Source organism: Trichomycterus rosablanca, chromosome 19, assembly GCF_030014385.1.
Source record: "Trichomycterus rosablanca isolate fTriRos1 chromosome 19, fTriRos1.hap1, whole genome shotgun sequence".
In the NCBI taxonomy this organism is placed as follows: Eukaryota; Metazoa; Chordata; class Actinopteri; order Siluriformes; family Trichomycteridae; genus Trichomycterus; species Trichomycterus rosablanca.
Window position 1 is genome coordinate 10,464,722 of NC_086006.1, and position 21,118 is coordinate 10,485,839.

General features: G+C 41.1%; 1 protein-coding gene across 1 annotated transcript in view; it reads left to right on the top strand.

The window, feature by feature from the left end:
• camk1gb (calcium/calmodulin-dependent protein kinase IGb) overlaps window positions 1–12,781 on the top strand; it is a 34,788-nt gene extending 22,007 nt beyond the window's left edge. The window contains exons 6-13 of the mRNA XM_063015250.1: window positions 38–161; window positions 886–961; window positions 2,967–3,079; window positions 3,203–3,281; window positions 8,273–8,360; window positions 8,578–8,906; window positions 10,124–10,225; window positions 12,201–12,781. Of these exons, the coding sequence (XP_062871320.1) occupies window positions 38–161; window positions 886–961; window positions 2,967–3,079; window positions 3,203–3,281; window positions 8,273–8,360; window positions 8,578–8,906; window positions 10,124–10,190 (876 nt within the window). The 3' untranslated portion in view covers window positions 10,191–10,225; window positions 12,201–12,781. The remainder of the gene's footprint in view (window positions 1–37; window positions 162–885; window positions 962–2,966; window positions 3,080–3,202; window positions 3,282–8,272; window positions 8,361–8,577; window positions 8,907–10,123; window positions 10,226–12,200) is intronic.
• Window positions 12,782–21,118: the final 8,337 nt, after the last annotated feature.

The following is a 21,118-nucleotide window of genomic DNA, read 5'->3' on the forward strand; positions in this document are numbered from 1 at the left end:
AACCTGTTTATTCATAATATTTGGTTTTGCTTTAAAGCCAGAGAACTTGCTGTACTACAGTGCAGATGAGAAATCCAAGATAATGATCAGTGATTTTGGGCTTTCCAAGATAGAAGAAAATGGGATCATGTCTACAGCCTGCGGTACTCCTGGATATGTGGGTAAGAATCCCTTTTAATTAGCAGCTTTGTCTATTTCAGTCATACTTAACTGGTACATACGATCAAAATAATGATCATACTGACCTGGGGTTAGGCCTTATCGCCAGTCAGTGTCCAACCTACACTTTAGTGGATGAGTGGACACAAATCCAGCAGTCATGTTCAAGAATCTATCTGAAAACCTTCAGAGAAAACTAAATAATGTTAGAGCTACATATAGAAGACCACATTTATATTGGTTTTGAAATCAGATTATTATTATTTTATTTCTTAAGAAGAAGAAAAGGATTCAAGGCTCTGCATACATTTGGTCAGGTCAAGTATAAAGTGACTGTAGGGGCGGCACAGTGGCTCAGTGGGTAGCACTGTCGCCCCACAGCAAGAAGGTCCTAAGTTCGATCCCCAGGTGGGGTGCTCCGGGTCCTTTCTGTGTGGAGTTTGCATGTTCTCCCTGTGTCTGCGTGGGTTTCTTCCGGGAGCTCCGGTTTCCTCCCACAGTCCAAAGACATGCAAGTGAGGTGAATTGGAGATACAAAATTGTCCATGACTGTGTTCTGTCATGAATGTAACCAAAGTGTGTAAAACATGACGTTAAAATCCTAATAAATAAATAAGTAAGTAAATAAAGTATAAAGTGATTGTACAAAAATAAAAATACTACTTATTAATGTTTAAAATGCTTATTTGTGTAAAAGTCTGTTGATTTTTTTCTCCCTGGCTATAGCTCCAGAGGTGCTAGCTCAGAAGCCCTACAGTAAAGCTGTGGACTGCTGGTCTATTGGAGTCATCACATACATACTGTAAGATTTTTTTTTCTTCATATTTTTTATTATTGGTGCAATTCTTTATATTATTTTCTACCTCCAACCTGCAAGGATGTAAGCATTACATCATTATACATAGATCTGAGTAAATGCAAGATCATTTAAAACATAAAAACAAGGTACTGAATTGAGAATGATCTGTTTTAGCCATGTAATTACACTTATTCCACATTATAGGAAACCCTGGGTCACCACTGCAGTGCTTTAGTCAGTGTGTGAAAACGTCCCCCCTGGTGGAAAAAACGTTGAACAAATAAACACACAATGAACATAAATAAACCATATGGAGATATTAGAAAAGCTAAATAGAGGTTAGTTTTCTTTAAAACAGTAGGAATGGTTGTGGCCATGTTTCATTTATAGGTCTCTTGTGCCACATTCACATCATATTGGAAAATTCTGGAGTGTGGGATAGGTAACCTCAAATTTCAGAGTAGTTTTTACTTAGCCAGGTCATCGTGTCATAGGCAAACACATGTCATTATGAGTTAGAATCAGTGACCAAAAATGCACTTTTAAATATTTACATTTCTGGCATTTAGCAGACACTTTTATCCAAAGCGACTTACAGCTCTGTGACAGTATATATTCTAAGCAATTGAGGGTTAAGGGCCTTGCAAAGGGACCAACAGTGGCAACCTGGCAGTGGTGGGGCTTGAACCAGCGACCTTTGAATTACTAGTCCAGTACCTTAACCACTAGGCTATTGGTTATTGTGTGGTTATTGGTAACCAAAATAAGAAGAGCTTTACTACTGAACTAAAAAATAGTCAGCTGAATTAAAGGTTTCCCCTGAAAGTAATATATTCACAAAATAAATAATCACAGATAAAATGGACATTATTTAAATAATTCTCAATAATCTCAATAAATCTCGATAAATGACATCACCAGTTATGCACACAGTTAATGCAAGCAGTATGAAATGTAAAGTGAACGCATGACACACAAAGTAAATAAATACATTGTATTATTTTGTTTTCGATGTTACATTAAAATGTCCTAATGTTTTACTTTAAACTAGATAATGAGCTGTGATTTTCTTTAGACTGCAATATACGCTGATAGTCAGGGATGATTTTCATATTATCAAGTACTGTAATTTTCACCAGGGTAATCCTTATCATTAAAATAAATCCCTACCATCAATCTTTAAGATAAAATCCTGACCATTAAAATACTTTATTAAGAAAAAAATCCTTTCCCTTTAACAACATTCTGTAATCACTATGAATCAAGGATACAAATAATTGAAGTTGAAGTTGCTTTGCCATGCAACCACTGTAGGGCCATTTAGCAAAGCTCCTAAACCTCTCAGCTCCAGGTGCACTGTACAATGTCTGACCCTGTCCTCTGACCTCCGGGATATACTGAAAATATATGTATATACAAACAAAGGCATAACATTCCATCTGTCCTATGTTACATTATGGATATAACACTTCAGCAGTAGTCCAGGGTTGCTGTATGTTGCGCTGTATAAGTTGTGACATACTTTTATTGGAACACTGGCCTGGACAGGCAGGTTAATTTAGTGCCTGCACTCTATTTATACAAATGCAACTGTTAAAGTACATGCAGAATGTAGCTTAGCATGGTCTTGCTTGGATTGATGTCCCCGAAAAGATGTCAACTAGATGGCAGCATTTGTTACTCATGCCATTGACCCTAACGTGGCAGACACTGGATTTTACATTTTGCATTGGTAACAATGCATACTACTATTTTATAACTTGCATCAGTCCATCTAAGATTAAAAATGGGCAGGGTTACTGGACGTTGTCGATCTGGCTTCCACTTTGTATTTGTGGATGCAGCAACATTTCAGAGCTCATGTGGTTATGTTTATTACAGAAGCATGTCAGTTTTTAATCTGGGAATATTGCTCACAGGCATTCAATATTTCTTTTTGGCTTTGTCCTTGATTAACTCCTTTGTGATGTTCATTAAATTAATTAATTATTTAAAAATGTCTCTGCAGTCTTTGTGGATACCCCCCTTTTTACGAGGAGTCTGAGACGCGTCTCTTTTCGAAGATCATCAAAGCCCAGTATGAGTTTGACTCTCCCTTCTGGGATGACATCTCAGAGTCTGGTACTTGTCCTTTTCTGTCTCTAAACACATAGACTGAGCAGCATGCCATATAGTTTTAAACATGCCCATGGGTTGTTGTTACCCATTACATAATGTTTAACATTGTGTGTTGTGTCTTTTTAGCAAAGGACTTCATCCGCAACATGATGCAGAAGAATCCTAATTTGCGCTACACAACAGAGCAAGCTCTTAGACATCCCTGGTAAGACACTAGCATTTGATCAATGTGTTCTTATTGTTTTGATTGTTTGTTATAATAAGGTAAAATTAGGGAATATTAAACTGTCATACATATACACTGACATAAAGAAGAGATTTACCCTGTTTAGGGTCGGGGTGGATACAATTCACTGGGCGAAAGAGGGGAAACACCCTGGACAGATCACCAGTTCATCACAGGGCAAACACACTCACACATAGGGTAATTTTAGTACCTCCAATAAACCTGACTGCATGACTTTGGACTGTGGGTGGAAACCGGAGCTCCCAGAGGAAACCCATGCTGATGTAGGGAGACCATGCTGTAAAGCTGATTTGAAGTTTAAAGCGACAATGCTACCCATTGAGCCACCCGTCTTTAGATGTACTAATTGTAATTTTTGCTTAGCTGTAGAAAAAAACCCTGCCCATATTGCTTTCAATGAATGCCAGGTAAAAAATGTTGGTAGAGAACTTTTATTTATTATCAGTTGAAATCTTATCCCTAAAGGGTGGTGCATTTTAATTGGTGTAAGGTTAGTTATTACTGAAAGGTTTTAAAAAGTGGCAAATAATGCTACATTCAAAGGAGAGGGTTACAAAGCCATTGCTAAGGCTCTGGGACTCAAGCAAACCACAGTGAGAGCCATTATCCACAAACAGAGAAAACTGTGGTAAACATTCTTAGAAGTGGACGTCCTGGAACAAATCGAAGACTCATTAAGGAGGTCACAAAAAAAACCCAGCTAAACATTTTAAGAGCTGTAGGCCTGATTTGCCTCAGTTAAGGTTAATGCACATGATTCCACAATAAGACAAAAATGGCATCCATGGGAGAGTTGCAGGGCATGAACACAATCTTTGCCCAACATTGGAAACTTGGTGGTGGTAGGGCTTGAACCAGTGACCTTTCAATTAATAGTTCTGTATCCTATGGCTAAGCCACCACTGGCCATATAGACGCCCCCACAAGACTTTTGGGATAATATTTTGTGGACTGATGAGTCAGGGGTGGAACTTTTTGGAAGATGTGTCATGTAACATCTGGCATAAAAGCTAACAGTGCATTCCATCATAAGAACATCATACCAACAGTCAAACACGCTGATGGTAGTGCGATGGTCTGCCTCAACAGACTCAACAGCTTAGCTTACCATTATGGGTACTGCCTTAAGAGAATAAGAGAACTAGAAAAAGATATGTTCTCTCTCACTCCCGTCTGGTTATAAAAGGTGTCCCATAAGGGTCAATACTAGGCCCTACTTATATATATATATATATACAGTGTATCACAAAAGTGAGTACACCCCTCACATTTCTGCAAATATTTCATTATATCTTTTCATGGGACAACACTATAGACATGAAACTTGGATATAACTTAGAGTAGTCAGTGTACAGCTTGTATAGCAGTGTAGATTTACTGTCTTCTGAAAATAACTCAACACACAGCCATTAATGTCTAAATAGCTGGCAACATAAGTGAGTACACCCCACAGTGAACATGTCCAAATTGTGCCCAAATGTGTCGTTGTCCCTCCCTGGTGTCATGTGTCAAGGTCCCAGGTGTAAATGGGGAGCAGGGCTGTTAAATTTGGTGTTTTGGGTACAATTCTCTCATACTGGCCACTGGATATTCAACATGGCACCTCATGGCAAAGAACTCTCTGAGGATGTGAGAAATAGAATTGTTGCTCTCCACAAAGATGGCCTGGGCTATAAGAAGATTGCTAACACCCTGAAACTGAGCTACAGCATGGTGGCCAAGGTCATACAGCGGTTTTCCAGGACAGGTTCCACTCGGAACAGGCTTCGCCAGGGTCGACCAAAGAAGTTGAGTCCACGTGTTCGGCGTCGTATCCAGAGGTTGGCTTTAAAAAATAGACACATGAGTGCTGCCAGCATTGCTGCAGAGGTTGAAGACGTGGGAGGTCAGCCTGTCAGTGCTCAGACCATACGCCGCACACTGCATCAACTCGGTCTGCATGGTCGTCATCCCAGAAGGAAGCTGACGCACAAGAAAGCCAGCAAACAGTTTGCTGAAGACAAGCAGTCCAAGAACATGGATTACTGGAATGCCCTGTGGTCTGACGAGACCAAGATAAACTTGTTTGGCTCAGATGGTGTCCAGCATGTGTGGCGGCGCCCTGGTGAGAAGTACCAAGACAACTGTATCTTGCCTACAGTCAAGCATGGTGGTGGTAGCATCATGGTCTTGGGCTGCATGAGTGTTGCTGGCACTGGGGAGCTGCAGTTCATTAAGGGAAACATGAATTCCAACATGTACTGTGACATTCTGAAACAGAGCATGATCCCCTCCCTTCGAAAACTGGGCCTCATGGCAGTTTTCCAACAGGATAACGACCCCAAATACAACCTCCAAGATGACAACTGCCTTGCTGAGGAAGCTGAAGGTAAAGATGATGGACTAAACCCAATTGAGCACCTGTGGCGCATCCTCAAGTGGAAGGTGGAGGAGTTTGTCTAACATCCACCAGCTCCGTGATGTCATCATGGAGGAGTGGAAGAGGATTCCAGTAGCAACCTGTGCAGCTCTGGTGAATTCCATGCCCAGGAGGGTTAAGGCAGTGCTGGATAATAATGGTGGTCACACAAAATATTGACACTTTGGGCACAATTTGGACATGTTCACTGTGGGGTGTACTCACTTATGTTGCAGCTATTTAGACATTAATGGCTGTGTGTTGAGTTATTTTCAGAAGACAGTAAATCTACACTGCTATACAAGCTGTACACTGACTACTCTAAGTTATATCCAAGTTTCATGTCTATAGTGTTGTCCCATGAAAAGATATAATGAAATATTTGCAGAAATGTGAGGGGTGTACTCACTTTTGTGATACACTGTATATATATATATATATATATATATATATATACACTGTATATATATATATATATATATATATATACAGTGTATCACAAAAGTGAGTACACCCCTCACATTTCTGCAGATATTTAAGTATATCTTTTCATGGGACAACACTGACAAAATGACACTTTGACACAATGAAAAGTAGTCTGTGTGCAGCTTATATAACAGTGTAAATTTATTCTTCCCTCAAAAGAACTCAATATACAGCCATTAATGTCTAAACCACTGGCAACAAAAGTGAGTACACCCCTTAGTGAAAGTTCCTGAAGTGTCAATATTTTGTGTGGCCACCATTATTTCCCAGAACTGCCTTAACTCTCCTGGGCATGGAGTTTACCAGAGCTTCACAGGTTGCCACTGGAATGCTTTTCTACTCCTCCATGACGACATCACGGAGCTGGCGGATATTCGAGACTTTGCGCTCCTCCACCTTCCGCTTGAGGATGCCCCAAAGATGTTCTATTGGGTTTAGGTCTGGAGACATGCTTGGCCAGTCCATCACCTTTACCCTCAGCCTCTTCAATAAAGCAGTGGTCGTCTTAGGAACACTGCCCTGCGACCCAGTTTCCGGAGGGAGGGGATCATGCTCTGCTTCAGTATTTCACAGTACATATTGGAGTTCATGTGTCCCTCAATGAAATGTAGCTCCCCAACACCTGCTGCACTCATGCAGCCCCAGACCATGGCATTCCCACCACCATGCTTGACTGTAGGCATGACACACTTATCTTTGTACTCCTCACCTGATTGCCGCCACACATGCTTGAGACCATCTGAACCAAACAAATTAATCTTGGTCTCATCAGACCATAGGACATGGTTCCAGTAATCCATGTCCTTTGTTGACATGTCTTCAGCAAACTGTTTGCGGGCTTTCTTGTGTAGAGACTTCAGAACAGGCTTCCTTCTGGGGTGACAGCCATGCAGACCAATTTGATGTAGTGTGCGGCGTATGGTCTGAGCACTGACAGGCTGACCCCCCACCTTTTCAATCTCTGCAGCAATGCTGACAGCACTCCTGCGCCTATCTTTCAAAGACAGCAGTTGGATGTGACGCTGAGCACGTGCACTCAGCTTCTTTGGACGACCAACGCGAGGTCTGTTCTGAGTGGACCCTGCTCTTTTAAAACGCTGGATGATCTTGGCCACTGTGCTGCAGCTCAGTTTCAGGGTGTTGGCAATCTTCTGGTAGCCTTGGCCATCTTCATGTAGCGCAACAATTCGTCTTTTAAGATCCTCAGAGAGTTCTTTGCCATGAGGTGCCATGTTGGAACTTTCAGTGACCAGTATGAGAGAGTGTGAGAGCTGTACTACTAAATTAAACACACCTGCTCCCTATGCACACCTGAGACCTAGTAACACTAACAAATCACATGACATTTTGGAGGGAAAATGACAAGCAGTGCTCAATTTGGACATTTAGGGGTGTAGTCTCTTAGGGGTGTACTCACTTTTGTTGCCGGTGGTTTAGACATTAATGGCTGTATATTGAGTTATTTTGAGGGAAGAATAAATTTACACTGTTATATAAGCTGCACACAGACTACTTTTCATTGTGTCAAAGTGTCATTTTGTCAGTGTTGTCCCATGAAAAGATATACTTAAATATCTGCAGAAATGTGAGGGGTGTACTCACTTTTGTGATACACTGTATATGGCTCTTCCGTTGAATCTGTGCTGTCTACACTCCAGGATTCCTTCCTAACGTTCAAAATGCTTTTGCATCTCTTAAATTGTCCTTAAACATTTCGACGACCAAGATCATGTGACTTGCTGCCAAAATCACACTAGTCCAGATGACTATTCTCCCTCTGTTTGATTATGGTGATACTGCTCTCTTTACTCTCTGGTTAATTGGTCCTCTTTACACAATCGCCGCAATATTCACTGGTTTACCATCATTTATAAGACTCTTATAGGACAAACACCCCCCTACTTACAGACCCTGCTGCTGCACACGACTGGAACACATTGCAAAAAACACTAAATCTGGATTCTTCTGTTTCAATAAAAATTTTTAAGAATCATTTAAAGGACATTTTATGGATGCTTGTAACTGCATTAAATAAAAAAATATATGTGTCTGTGTTTGTCTTCAGGATCACTGGAAAGACTGCTCAGAGCCGTGATATCTACCACTCAGTCAGTGCCCAGATCCAGAAGAACTTTGCCAAGTCCAAATGGAAGGTAAAGCCACCCTGTCTCTTAAGACTGTTTAAAGTTTGCCTCATTTGCCCTATTCTCAATAGAGTTATTTGGCTGATCTTTGGCCTGATTTCACAACGTAGCTCAGCAATGGTCAGTTCATAAGCACAAAAGTGTCCTTTGTTTGTTAGTTTTTGATGATTCAGTTGTGCACGAGTGTGATCTTGTAACATGTCATCTATGAACTTGTGTTTTCCAGCAAGCTTTTAATGCTACTGTGGCTATCAACCACATGAAAAAGCTACAACTTGCTCATTGTGAGGCCTCCGTCAAACAGAGCCAGGTCCCGACTCAGCTGCCTGATATCAAAATCATTACGGCATGCAACACTGAAGCAACAGAGAAGAACCTGGTGCCTGACAATCAGGATCCCAACGGCAACCTGCCTAGCAGTTACATGATCGTGCCAGCTCTGCAAACAGAAATAAAGAGTCAGTACTATCCTGTGAAGTCCAGCCATAGACTTACCTTGACGGTGGCTGAGAAGAGCAAGCATGTGTACCACTCCGAACCAGCAAATCTAAATGGGTAATGAATGTTATTAATTAGATATTAAAATAGCACCGTGCACTGTGTATTCTGACACCTTCCTATCAGAACCAGCATTAACTTCTTCAGCAATTTGAGCTCCCCCCACGTGCATCAATGAGCCTTGGCTGCCCATGACCCTGTCGCTGGTTTACCACTGTTCCTTCCTGGGACCAAGTTTGATAGATACTGACCACTGCAGACCAGGAACACCCCACAAGAGCTGCAGTTTTGGAGATGCTCCAACCCAATCGTCTAGTTATCACAATTTGGCTCTTGTCAAACTCACTCAAATCCTTACACTTGCCCATTTTTCTAACATCAATTTGAGGATAAAATGTGCACTTGCTGCCTAATATATCCCACCCCTAAAAGGTGTGTGACTTCACCTGTCAGTGGTCATAATGTTATGCCTAGTCTGTGTACAGTATAGGGCAAAAATATTGTGGACCCTGTACACAAAGCTAGGTCTATAAATACATGACAGGTGGAGGAATTCCAGCTAAGCCCTGACGTCAACCCCACTGACCACCTTTTAGATAAATTAAAATGTTGATTGTAAGCCAGGGGTTTTCGTTCATCTGTGTCTGGACTTATTACAGTGGTAGTCTAGTGGGTAGAGGTTTGGGCTATTAGTCGGAAGATTGTCGGTTCAAATCCAGGCTCTGCAATGCAGCCACAGTTGGGCCCTTGAGCAAGGGCCCTAACCCTGTCTGCTCCAGTTGCAAACTAAAGATTTGGGATGAGGGTATGTGTGTTTAGTCATTGTTGAGATTGACCAAGAGATTTATAATTGGCTTAATTTAGGCACCTAGAAAATTTAAAGATGGTGTAGTACTGGGAGATTCTTGGGAGCCTGGGAGATGGTGTAGTACTGGGAGCTTGGGAGCTTGATCTCCAGTAATGCCACAGTCATCTGTGACCAAGAGTCCAAAAGAGCACAGTTAATCTTCCTATTCTTTACCATTTAAAATAATACTAGTCAATCTGTAAGCTCATGTTTATATAGGAGCAGTTAAAACTATGTTCTTTGATGTGTAAGATGCATGTAATTTCTAAAAACGAAAGTGGCATTTCGTTATGTTCTAGGCTTTGCTCTCCCATATTGACATCTGTGGTACAACAGGGGAGACTCAATTTACAGAATAAAATCTTGAAAATGATGTAGACATTGTTAATGATTAGATTGTGAAAATTATATCTTTAAATCTGTGCAGGTATGGAAAGAGAAGCACCAGTCGTAGTGGAGAGAAATTTCAGACAGGCGTCTGCTCCGTCATGTGATTCATCATTGTGGCACCATGATGGAATTTTAATAGGTAAGGCTAATGTTTTTGGGGCAATATGCAATTTGAACTAACTCTTTAAATTAGTAGCAGAAGATTGTACTAAGGTTAGGAAATATGGATTATCAGTTAAATGATTATGCAAGTACACTATTAGTATAATGTCACAACCAAATTATATTTGGAACATATAAGGAAAACATCAAAGAATCCTGTATTATGAGTTTGCTTTTCCATTCTTCAGAATCTTGAAGAGCTTTATTTTAGCTCTATATTAGGTGGTACAGCTATCATAATGTTATACCTTATACTGCCTCCCACCCAGCCCCGGTTCTGGACTGCTTTGCTTGGGGGGGCAGTAAAACCTAATGAGGGGGCATGTTGATAGTCATGTTTTTGAAGCCAGAAATATATTCAAGGCTTGATTTGTGCATGAATGATGACAGCCAAGCTATTGATACTGGCTTAAAGTGATGTATGAGGTAAAGAAATAAAAATGCATGTTTTCGAACTTAAACTTAAAACCCAATGATTAAAAAATACATGTTGATTATGTAAATGGAGAAAAAAGATTATCTAATTGTATTTCATTTTAATACGCCCCCTTAATTAAATTGCCATTACTAATAGAACAACTCTATTTCTTGAAAGGCTTTAATACAAATTTAAGTCAAAGCTGACAAATGTACCTACACACAGACTGAGAATATTCAAACGTGGAAATAGGAATGAGTGAGAATATTTATATTATTGGGAAATTAAAATATAAAGAAAACAAAAGAATACTAATTCTGTAAAAAAAAAAGTGTTTACCAGTATACCTGCCTCTCGCTCACACTAACAGAACATATACTGCCGAACTGAACTGTTTGGGGCAGTCTGCCGATTTTTATATGACTCAAAGAGCCAATCAGGAATAAGCAAGGAAATATCTTCACACTGTAAAACAAAATGCATTTTTGTGATTGGTTCAGAGATAATTTTTAAAATAGCCGTTGCTTGCATTGTGCTTGGGGGGGCAAAGACACAATTTGGGGGGGCAATGCCCCCCTCAGCCCCCCCCTAGCGCCGGCCCTGCTCCCACCCCTAATATACACTGATCAACCATAACATTAAAACCACCTCCTTGTTTCTACACTCACTGTCCATTTCATCAGCTCCACTTACCATATAAAAGCACGTTGTAGTTCTACAATTACTGACTGTAGTCCATCTGTTTCTCTGCATGCTTTGTTATTCCCCTTTTATGCTGTTCTTCAATGGTAAGGCCCCCCACAGGACCACCACAGAGCAGGTATTATTTGGGTGGTGGGTCATTCTCAGCACTGCAGTGACACTGACATGGTGGTGGTGTGTTAGTGTGTGTTGTGCTGGTATGAGTGGATAAGACACAGCAATGCTGATGGAGTTTTTAAACACCTCACTGTTACTGCTGGACTGAGAATAGTCCACCAACCAAAGACATTCAGCCAACAGCGTCCTGTGACCACTGATGAAGGTCTAGAAGACGACCAACTCAAACAGCAGCAATAGATGAGCGATCGTCTCTGACTTTACATCTACAAGGTGGACCAACTAGGTAGGAGTGTCTAATAAAGTAGACAGTGAGTGGACACAGAATTTTAAAACTCCAGCAGCGCTGCTGTGTCTGATCCACTCAAACCAGCACAACACACACTAACACACCACCACCATGTCATTGTCACTGCAGTGCTGAGATTGATCCACCACCCAAATAATACCTGCTCTGTGGTGGTCCTGTGGGGGTCCTGACCATTTAAGAACAGGGTGAAAGCAGGCTAAAAAAAAGCATGCAGAGAAACAGATGGACGACAGTCAGTAATTGTAGAACTGCAAAGTGCTTCTATATGGTAAGTGAAGCTGATAAAATTGACAGTGAGTGTAGAAATAAGGAGGTGGTTTTAATGTTATGCATCACACCTTACAAATGTGATACTGTATGTTACATTTGGGTATGGCCTAACGTGTGATTATGTACATCTTTCAGATCTGTGACCTGTTTCTTGGCCACTGGCTACTTGAAGTTGGCACATATTGGTGCCCTGGGCCTTGGCTACTAACCCATTCGGGACAGCTGATGTATGACCTGTTGGGTGCACTGTTCTACTGGGGTTAGAAGGAGTACCTCCATGAGGAGTATGTTCCTAAGGACATGGTGATATCCCAGCATACTGTATTATATGTACAAGTATTGACTATTGATTTTTATTATTATTATTATTATTATTTTCTCATTCACGTCCAGATTCATAGTATGTGATGGTGTGCAATAGACATTTACTGTGGTATTTATCCTGAAATGCTTTGTGCTTGGTCCTGTAAGCAGTGGCAGTAGAGGGATAAAAAAAGAATACATCTCTTTTTTGTGTATTATAGAGTCAAGGATTACAAACAATAATACATAATGCATACTGTTTAATTACACCCATTATTGTTTAAGTATATTGATTTACTGATTTGCCAATGTAAACAACACCTATAAAGTGAGGGCTTATGTAAATACATTTGTTAATTATTATCTATGGTTGTTTGATATATAACTATAAACCTAAGATGCTATAAAGTGCTATATTTATGTTCTGTTTGTGTTAATTACTTCTATAATTGTGAGATGTACTATATCTTTACAAATATATGTTATATATTTTTAAGTTGTTCTTTCCATACCATTTAGAAGAATAAAATAATACAAAACATAAAGCCTCATTTTTATTTTTATATTATATTAATGAGAAAACCTCATGCAAATTGTACCCGGTGTTAATAGAATGGATGCTGCCTGGTTGGGAAGACTTTTGCAACTATACTGTAATTAAAGTACAACCCCAAATCAGAAAAAGCTGGGACAGTATGGAAAATGCAAACAAAATAAAAATGCAGAGTTCCTTACATTTACTTTGACTTTTATTTGATTGCAGACAGTTTGAACCCAAGATATTTCATGTTTTATCTGCTCAACTTCATTTCATTTGTTAATATTGTTTGTTTGTTTATCAGGATTTTAACGTCATGTTTTACACTTTGGTTACATTCATGACAGGAATGGTAGTTACTCATTACACAAGGTTATATCGAACACAGTCATGGACAATTTTGTATCTCCAATTCACCTCACTTGCATGTCTTTGGACTGTGAGAGGAAACCCATGCGGACACGGGGAGAGCATGCAAACTCTACACAAAAAGGACCCGGACCGCCCCACCTGGGGATCGAACTCAGGACCTTCTTGCTGTGAGGCCACAGTGCTAACTAATTAGCCACCGTGCCACCCTTCATTTGTTAATATACCTCCAAAAGTTGGGACAGGGACAATTTATGGCTAGTAATGAGGTGAAAAATCTAAATAATGATGTGATTCCAAACAGGTGAAATCAACAGGTGATTGTAATCATGGTTTGGTACAAAAGCAGCATTCAGGAAAGTCTGAGTCTTTGATGAGCAAAGATGAACAGAGGATCTCCAGTTTGTCAACAAATGTGTGAGAAAATGATAAGACGTGTTTGCAGGAAGAATGAGACAAAATAAAAGCTGAAACACTAAATCACTTGGTCTCCTCGGTGCCAAAACGTCTTTTAAAGTGTGGTGAAAAGGGATGGCAACATTACAAAGTGGTAAATGCTTTACTGTCCCAACTTTTTTTGGAATGTGTGTGCAGTGAATTAAAAAATGTCCTGTCTGTCCTTGGTTGCAACACTGCCCCCTCCCCCGAGTTCCAGACTGCCCTTGGAAGCTACAGTATGTCAGCATAAGGTCTATTTACTGGATCAGACACAGCTATGATGCTGGAGTTTTTAAACACCTCACTGTCCCTGCTGGACTAAGAATAGTCCACCAACCAAAAACATCCAACCAACAGCACCCCGTGGGCAGCATCCTGTGACCACTGATGAAGGTCTAGAAGATGACCAACTCAAACAGCAGCAATAGATGAGCGATGTCTCTGACTTTACATCTACAAGGTGGACCAACTAGGTAGGAGTGTCTAATAGAGTGGACAGTGAGTGGACACGGTATTTATAAACTCCAGCAGCACGGCTGTGTCTGATCCACTCATACCAGCACAACACACACTAACACACCACCACCATGTCAGTGTCACTGCAGTGCTGAGAATGATCCACCACCTAAATAATACCTGATGTGTGGTGGTCCTGTGGGGGTCCTGACTACTGAAGAACAGGGTGAAAGCAGGCTAAAACAGTATGTAGAGAAATAGATGGACTACAGTCAGTAATTGTAGAACTGACTGAAAGTGGAGCTGATAAAATGGACAGTGAGTGTAGAAACAAGGAGGTGGTTTTAATGTTATAGCTGATCAGTGTGTATATATTACAATACAATTTGCAATGTAAGATTAATTATTCCATAATAATTAAAGAATAATTTAATACCTTAATAATTAATTAATTAAGATTTTAAGACATACAGTACTCAGTGGGTGAAACTGTTGCCTCACAGCAAGAAGGTCCTGGGTTCGATCCCCAGGTGGGACGGTCCGGGTCCTTTCTGTGTGGAGTTCATGTTCTCCCCGTGTCTTTGTGGGTTTCCTCCGGGTGCTCAGGTTTCCTCCCACAGTCCGAAGACGTGCAAGTGAGGTGAATTGGAGACACAAAATTGTCCACGACTGTTTGGTGTTAAAACTTGTGAACTGATGAATATTGTGTACTACCATTTACATTTACATTTACAGCATTTAGCAGACGCTTTTATCCAAAGCGACTTACACAATGAGCAGAACACAATGAGCAATTGAGGGTTAAGGGCCTTGCTCAGGGACCCAACAGTGGCAACTTGGTGGTGGTGGGGCTTGAACCGGCAACCTTCTGTTTACTAGTCCAGTACCTTAACCACTGAGCTATCACTGGCCCGTTTCTGTCATGAATGTAACCAAAGTGTAAAACGTGACATTAAAATCCTAATAAACAATAAACAACAAACTCATTTATTGTCCATTTTATCACGCCTATTTTCTTGGTCAGGGTCGTGGTGAGTCTGACTCAATGGACAAAAGGTAAAAATAGTGACACATAGCAACAAGTGCTACTAAATACATGATACTTTTCAAAATGAATTATGTCAGCATAACAACATTGGCACACAAACATTTCACCTCGATATCCCTTCCACAGTGCCACATGCACTAAGACCAGTCTGTGGCTGATAAGCTCATGTCAGGGCATGAGTTCAGTGACCAGACTAAAGAAGAGAGTGTATAATAGTCATATACCGACCACACATAACATTATGACCACTGACAGGTGAAGTGAATACCATTGATTATCTCTTCATCACGGCACCTTAGTGGGTTAGTGGGTGGGATATATTAGGCAGCAAGTGAACATTTTATCCTCAAAGTAGAAGCAGGAAAAATTTGACAAGGGCCAAATTGTGATGGCTAGACGATAGAGCCTCTCCAAAACTGCAGCTCTTGTGGGGTGTTCCCAGTCTGCAGTGGTCAGTGTCTATCAAAAGTGGTGACGACAGGGTCATGGGTGGCCAAGGCTCATTGATGCACGTGGGGAGTGAAGGCTGGCCCGTGTGGTCCGATCCAACAGACGAGCTACTGTAGCTCAAACTGCTGAAGAAGTTAATGCTGGTTCTGACAGAAAGGTGCGTAGCCGCAGCCCCTGTCCACCGCCAACAGAGCACCAAATAATGCACGCATGAAGTTTGAGGTTTTGACTTTGCCTCCGAATTCCCCAGATCTCAATCCAATCGAGCATCTGTGGGATGTGCTGGACAAACAAGTCCGATCCATGGAGGCCTCACAAAGGATCTGTTGCTAACATTTTGGTGTCAGATACCACAGCAGACCTTTAGGGGTCTAGTGGAGTCCATGCCTCGATGGGTCAGGGCTGTTTTGACAGCAAAAGGGGGACCAACACAATATTAGGAAGGTGGTCATAATGTTATGTCTGATTGGTGTATGACTATTATACACTCTCTTCTTTAGTCTGGTCACTGAACTCGTGCCCTGACATGAGCTTATCAGCCACAGACTGGTCTTAGTGCATGTGGCACTGTGGACGGGCGTACACAATCCTAGCACACCTTGTCTAGTACTATAATGTACGTGAACTTGGTACAAATGTAGAGTTCAGTTTAAAGGCGAATGCAATATAAACCAATCACTGATATACTGTATATTACAAATACTGTATTACACTGAAATCCTATTAACAAGGGAAAAGAATAATAGCACAAGAACCTTAATGAATGGCTATTTGAATGTTTTCTTGAAAATAAATAAATCATATCATTCTCTGAATAAAAGCTGACTGAAGAGCTGCTCTTTAGTGTTTTGATACACAAAGCCTCAACTGCTCTTGCCCTCTTGTGCCACTGGTTGTGCTCAGCGTGTTTCTCAACGCTGTCTGTGCATCTAGGGGACAGGACATGACACTGTGGGTCAGAAGTCTCTGATTTGCTTGTGCTCACGTAGCAGAGGCAGTGTTTTGGGTGAATAAAACAAGGATTGCTTAATATCCCAATTCTCTTTCACCTCAAACGCAAGCACTGCACCCAGAGGACACGTAATTTTCTTTTTGAAAACCTGATTTTTCCAAACTGTTGTAAAAGGTCAGCAAACTGTTACACAGCAGCTGGACATTGCATCTATTATTTGTGTGTATAAATATACAGGTCCTTCTCAAAAAATTAGCATATTGTGATAAAGTTCATTATTTTCCATAATGTAATGATAAAAATTAAACTTTCATATATTTTAGATTCATTGCACACCAACTGAAATATTTCAGGTCTTTTATTGTTTTAATACTGATGATTTTGGCATACAGCTCATGAAAACCCAAAATCTCAAAAAATTAGCATATCATGAAAAGGTTCTCTAAACGAGCTATTAACCTAATCATCTGAATCAACGAATTAACTCTAAACACCTGCAAAAGATTCCTGAGGCTTTTAAAAACTCCCAGCCTGGTTCATTACTCAAAACTGCAATCATGGGTAAGACTGCCGACCTGACTGCTGTCCAGAAGGCCATCATTGACACCCTCAAGCAAGAGGGTAAGACACAGAAAGAAATTTCTGAACGAATAGGCTGTTCCCAGAGTGCTGTATCAAGGCACCTCAGTGGGAAGTCTGTGGGAAGGAAAAAGTGAGGCAGAAAACGCTGCACAACGAGAAGAGGTGACCGGACCCTGAGGAGGATTGTGGAGAAGGGCCGATTCCAGACCTTGGGGGACCTGCGGAAGCAGTGGACTGAGTCTGGAGTAGAAACATCCAGAGCCACCGTGCACAGGCGTGTGCAGGAAATGGGCTACAGGTGCCGCATTCCCCAGGTCAAGCCACTTTTGAACCAGAAACAGCGGCAGAAGCGCCTGACCTGGGCTACAGAGAAGCAGCACTGGACTGTTGCTCAGTGGTCCAAAGTACTGTTTTCGGAAATCAAGGTGCCAGAGTCTGGAGGAAGACTGGGGAGAAGGAAATGCCAAAATGCCTGAAGTCCAGTGTCAAGTACCCACAGTCAGTGATGGTCTGGGGTGCCATGTCAGCTGCTGGTGTTGGTCCACTGTGTTTTATCAAGGGCAGGGTCAATGCAGCTAGCTATCAGGAGATTTTGGAGCACTTCATGCTTCCATCTGCTGAAAAGCTTTATGGAGATGAAGATTTCATTTTTCAGCATGACCTGGCACCTGCTCACAGTGCCAAAACCACTGGTGAATGGTTTACTGACCATGGTATTACTGTGCTCAATTGGCCTGCCAACTCTCCTGACCTGAACCCCATAGAGAATCTGTGGGATATTGTGAAGAGAAAGTTGAGAGACACAAGACCCAACACTCTGGATGAGCTTAAGGCCGCTATCGAAGCATCCTGGGCCTCCATAACACCTCAGCAGTGCCACAGGCTGATTGCCTCCATGCCACGCCGCATTGAAGCAGTCATTTCTGCAAAAGGATTCCCGACCAAGTATTGAGTGCATAACTGAACATAATTATTTGAAGGTTGACTTTTTTTGTATTAAAAACACTTTTCTTTTATTGGTCGGATGAAATATGCTAATTTTTTGAGATAGGAATTTTGGGTTTTCATGAGCTGTATGCCAAAAGCATCAGTATTAAAACAATAAAAGACCTGAAATATTTCAGTTGGTGTGCAATGAATCTAAAATATATGAAAGTTTAATTTTTATCATTACATTATGGAAAATAATGAACTTTATCACAATATGCTAATTTTTTGAGAAGGACCTGTATATTATTTGTGTGTTTTCTGTTAGCTGCATATGAGGTAAGTGTGCCAAGAAAAAGTTACAACCCCAAATCAGCAAAAGTTGGGACAGTATGCAAAAACTAAATAATGTGATTACAAACAGGTGATTGTAATCATGGTTTGGTACAAAAGCAGCATCCAGGAAAGGCTGAGTCTTTGATGAGCAAAGATGATCAGAGGATCCAGTTTGTCAACAAATGTGTGAGAAAATGATTGAAATGTTTAAAAACAATGTACCTCAAAGAATATTGGAAGGGATTTGCATATTTCTCCCTCTACAGTGCATAATATCATTTAATGATTCAAGGAATCAGGAGGAATTTCAGTGTGTAAAGGACAAGGGATCAAGCTTAAGCTGAACGCCCATGATCTTCGATCCCTCAGACGGCACTGCATCAAGAACCGCCACTCAACAATAGCTGATATAACCACATGGGTGAGGGATTACTTTGGAAAACCTTTGTTAAGCACTACAATACAGAGTTACATGCACAAATGCCACTTAAAACTCTACTGTGCAAAAAAGAAGCCTTATGTTAACCATGTCCAGAAGCGCTGTCGACTTCACTGGGCTCTGAGGCGTCTAGGATGGACCATCACACAGTGGAAATATGTATTGTGGTCAGATGAATCAGCATCAGCAGTCGTGTGCTCCGGACCAAAGATGAAAAGGACCATCCAGACTGTTATCAGCAACAAGTCCAAAAGCCAGGGTGTGTCATGGTATGGGGCTGTGTCAGTGCCCTTGGTAAAGGTAATTTACACTTCTGTGATGGCAGCATTAATGCAGAAAAGTACATTGAGATCTTAGAGCAACATATGCTGCCTTCAAGACGTCATCTTTTCCAGGGACATCCATGCATTTTTCAACAAGACAATGCAAAACCACATGCTGCGCACATTACAAAGGAATGGCTGCGGAAGAAGAGGGTACGGGTACTGGACTGGCCTGCCTACAGTCCTGACCTGTCCCCAATAGAGAATATGTGGAGAATTTTGAAATGACGACCCCGTACTGTTGCACATCTTAAGACGTGTTTGCAGGAAGAATGAGACAAAATAAAAGCTGAAACACTAAATCACTTGGTATCCTCGGTGCCAAAACATCTTTCAAGTGTGGTGAAAAGGAATAGCAACATTACGAAGTGGTAAATGCTTTACTGTCACAACTTTTTTTGGAATGTGTTGCAGGCCTGAAATGCAGGAATGGATGTTTATTAATAAATCAAATAAAGTTGAGCAGATAAAACATGAAATATCTCAGGTTCATCCTGTCTGCAATCAAATAAAAGTCAAAGTAAATGTAAGAAACTCTGTGTTTTAGAAGTGATTAGGCTATGTGCTGTACTCTGTATAGATAAACTGTCTGTAAAGTTATCACAGCAAAACAAATGTAATGTAATTATTAACTCAACGATGAGGCAATGTTATGGATCAACTGTATTAGTATGCTCTTATTTCAACAGCTTTGACACTGCTGATTCTGGCAGGTGACCCAGTGGTGCAAGGTTCACTGAATGATGAGTAACCCCATCATGCTAAACATTTGGCATGAATAATACATCAGCATTGAAGACTTTATGCAGTTATCAACAGCAAGTAATTTGCAACCTGTTACTATCCTTTAAATTAGTTTATTAGTGTTCTAATAAACACTACATGGTCAAAAGTATGTGGACACACATACTATGTGGTTTGTCTATTTTATCCACTAACATTTCTTAAAGGTGCATATACTTATTTATTAGGATTTTAACGAGGGCGGCACGGTGGCTCAGTGGGTAGCACTGTCGCCTCACAGCAAGAAGGTCCTGGGTTCGATCCCTAGGTGGGGCGGTCCGGGTCCTTTATGTGTGGAGTTTGCATGTTCTCCCCGTGTCTACGTGGGTTTCCTCCGGGAACTCCAGTTTCCTCCCATAGTCCAAAAACATGCATTCAGGTTAATTGGAGACACTTAATTGTCCTATAGGTGAATGGGTGTGTGTGACTGCCCTGCGGACTGGCGCCCCTTCCAGGGTGTTACTGTGTGCCTTGCGCCCATTGAAAACCTGGGATAGGCTCCAGCACCCCAGCGACCCTAATTGCATAAGCGGTTAAGAAAGTGAGTGAGTGAGGATTTTAACATCATGTTTTACACCCTTTGATTACAAGACAGAACAGGTTACTGGTTCCACAAAATTCATCACTATGATGTCAAACACAGTCATGGACAATTTTGTATCTTCAATTTATCTCACCTGCATGTCTGTGGGAGGAAACTGGAGCTCCTGGAGGAAACCCACACAGACAAGATGAGAACATGCAAACTCCACACAGAAAGGACCCAGACTGCTTCACCTGGGAATTACACCCAGAACCTTCTTTCTGTGGGGTGACAGTGCTACTCATCGAGCCACTGGGCCGCCCTAAAGGTGCATATAATCTATCACACTGAGCAATGTCTATAAACAAACATTGGCAATACAATCAGCTGGGTTGACCTAACTTGTCAAAATGTCACCTTTCCAACATGTCAGTTTAGGAACACGCCCTCAGCTGTGTGGTCAGGGCTTTATTGTGAGAGCTTTTATTGTCTAGGAGCAACAACATCTAATAAAAATGTGACAGTACACACGAGCCTACTGCTGATTTGTAAAGCACATGGTAATTAAACCTTTGGTTGCAGCACA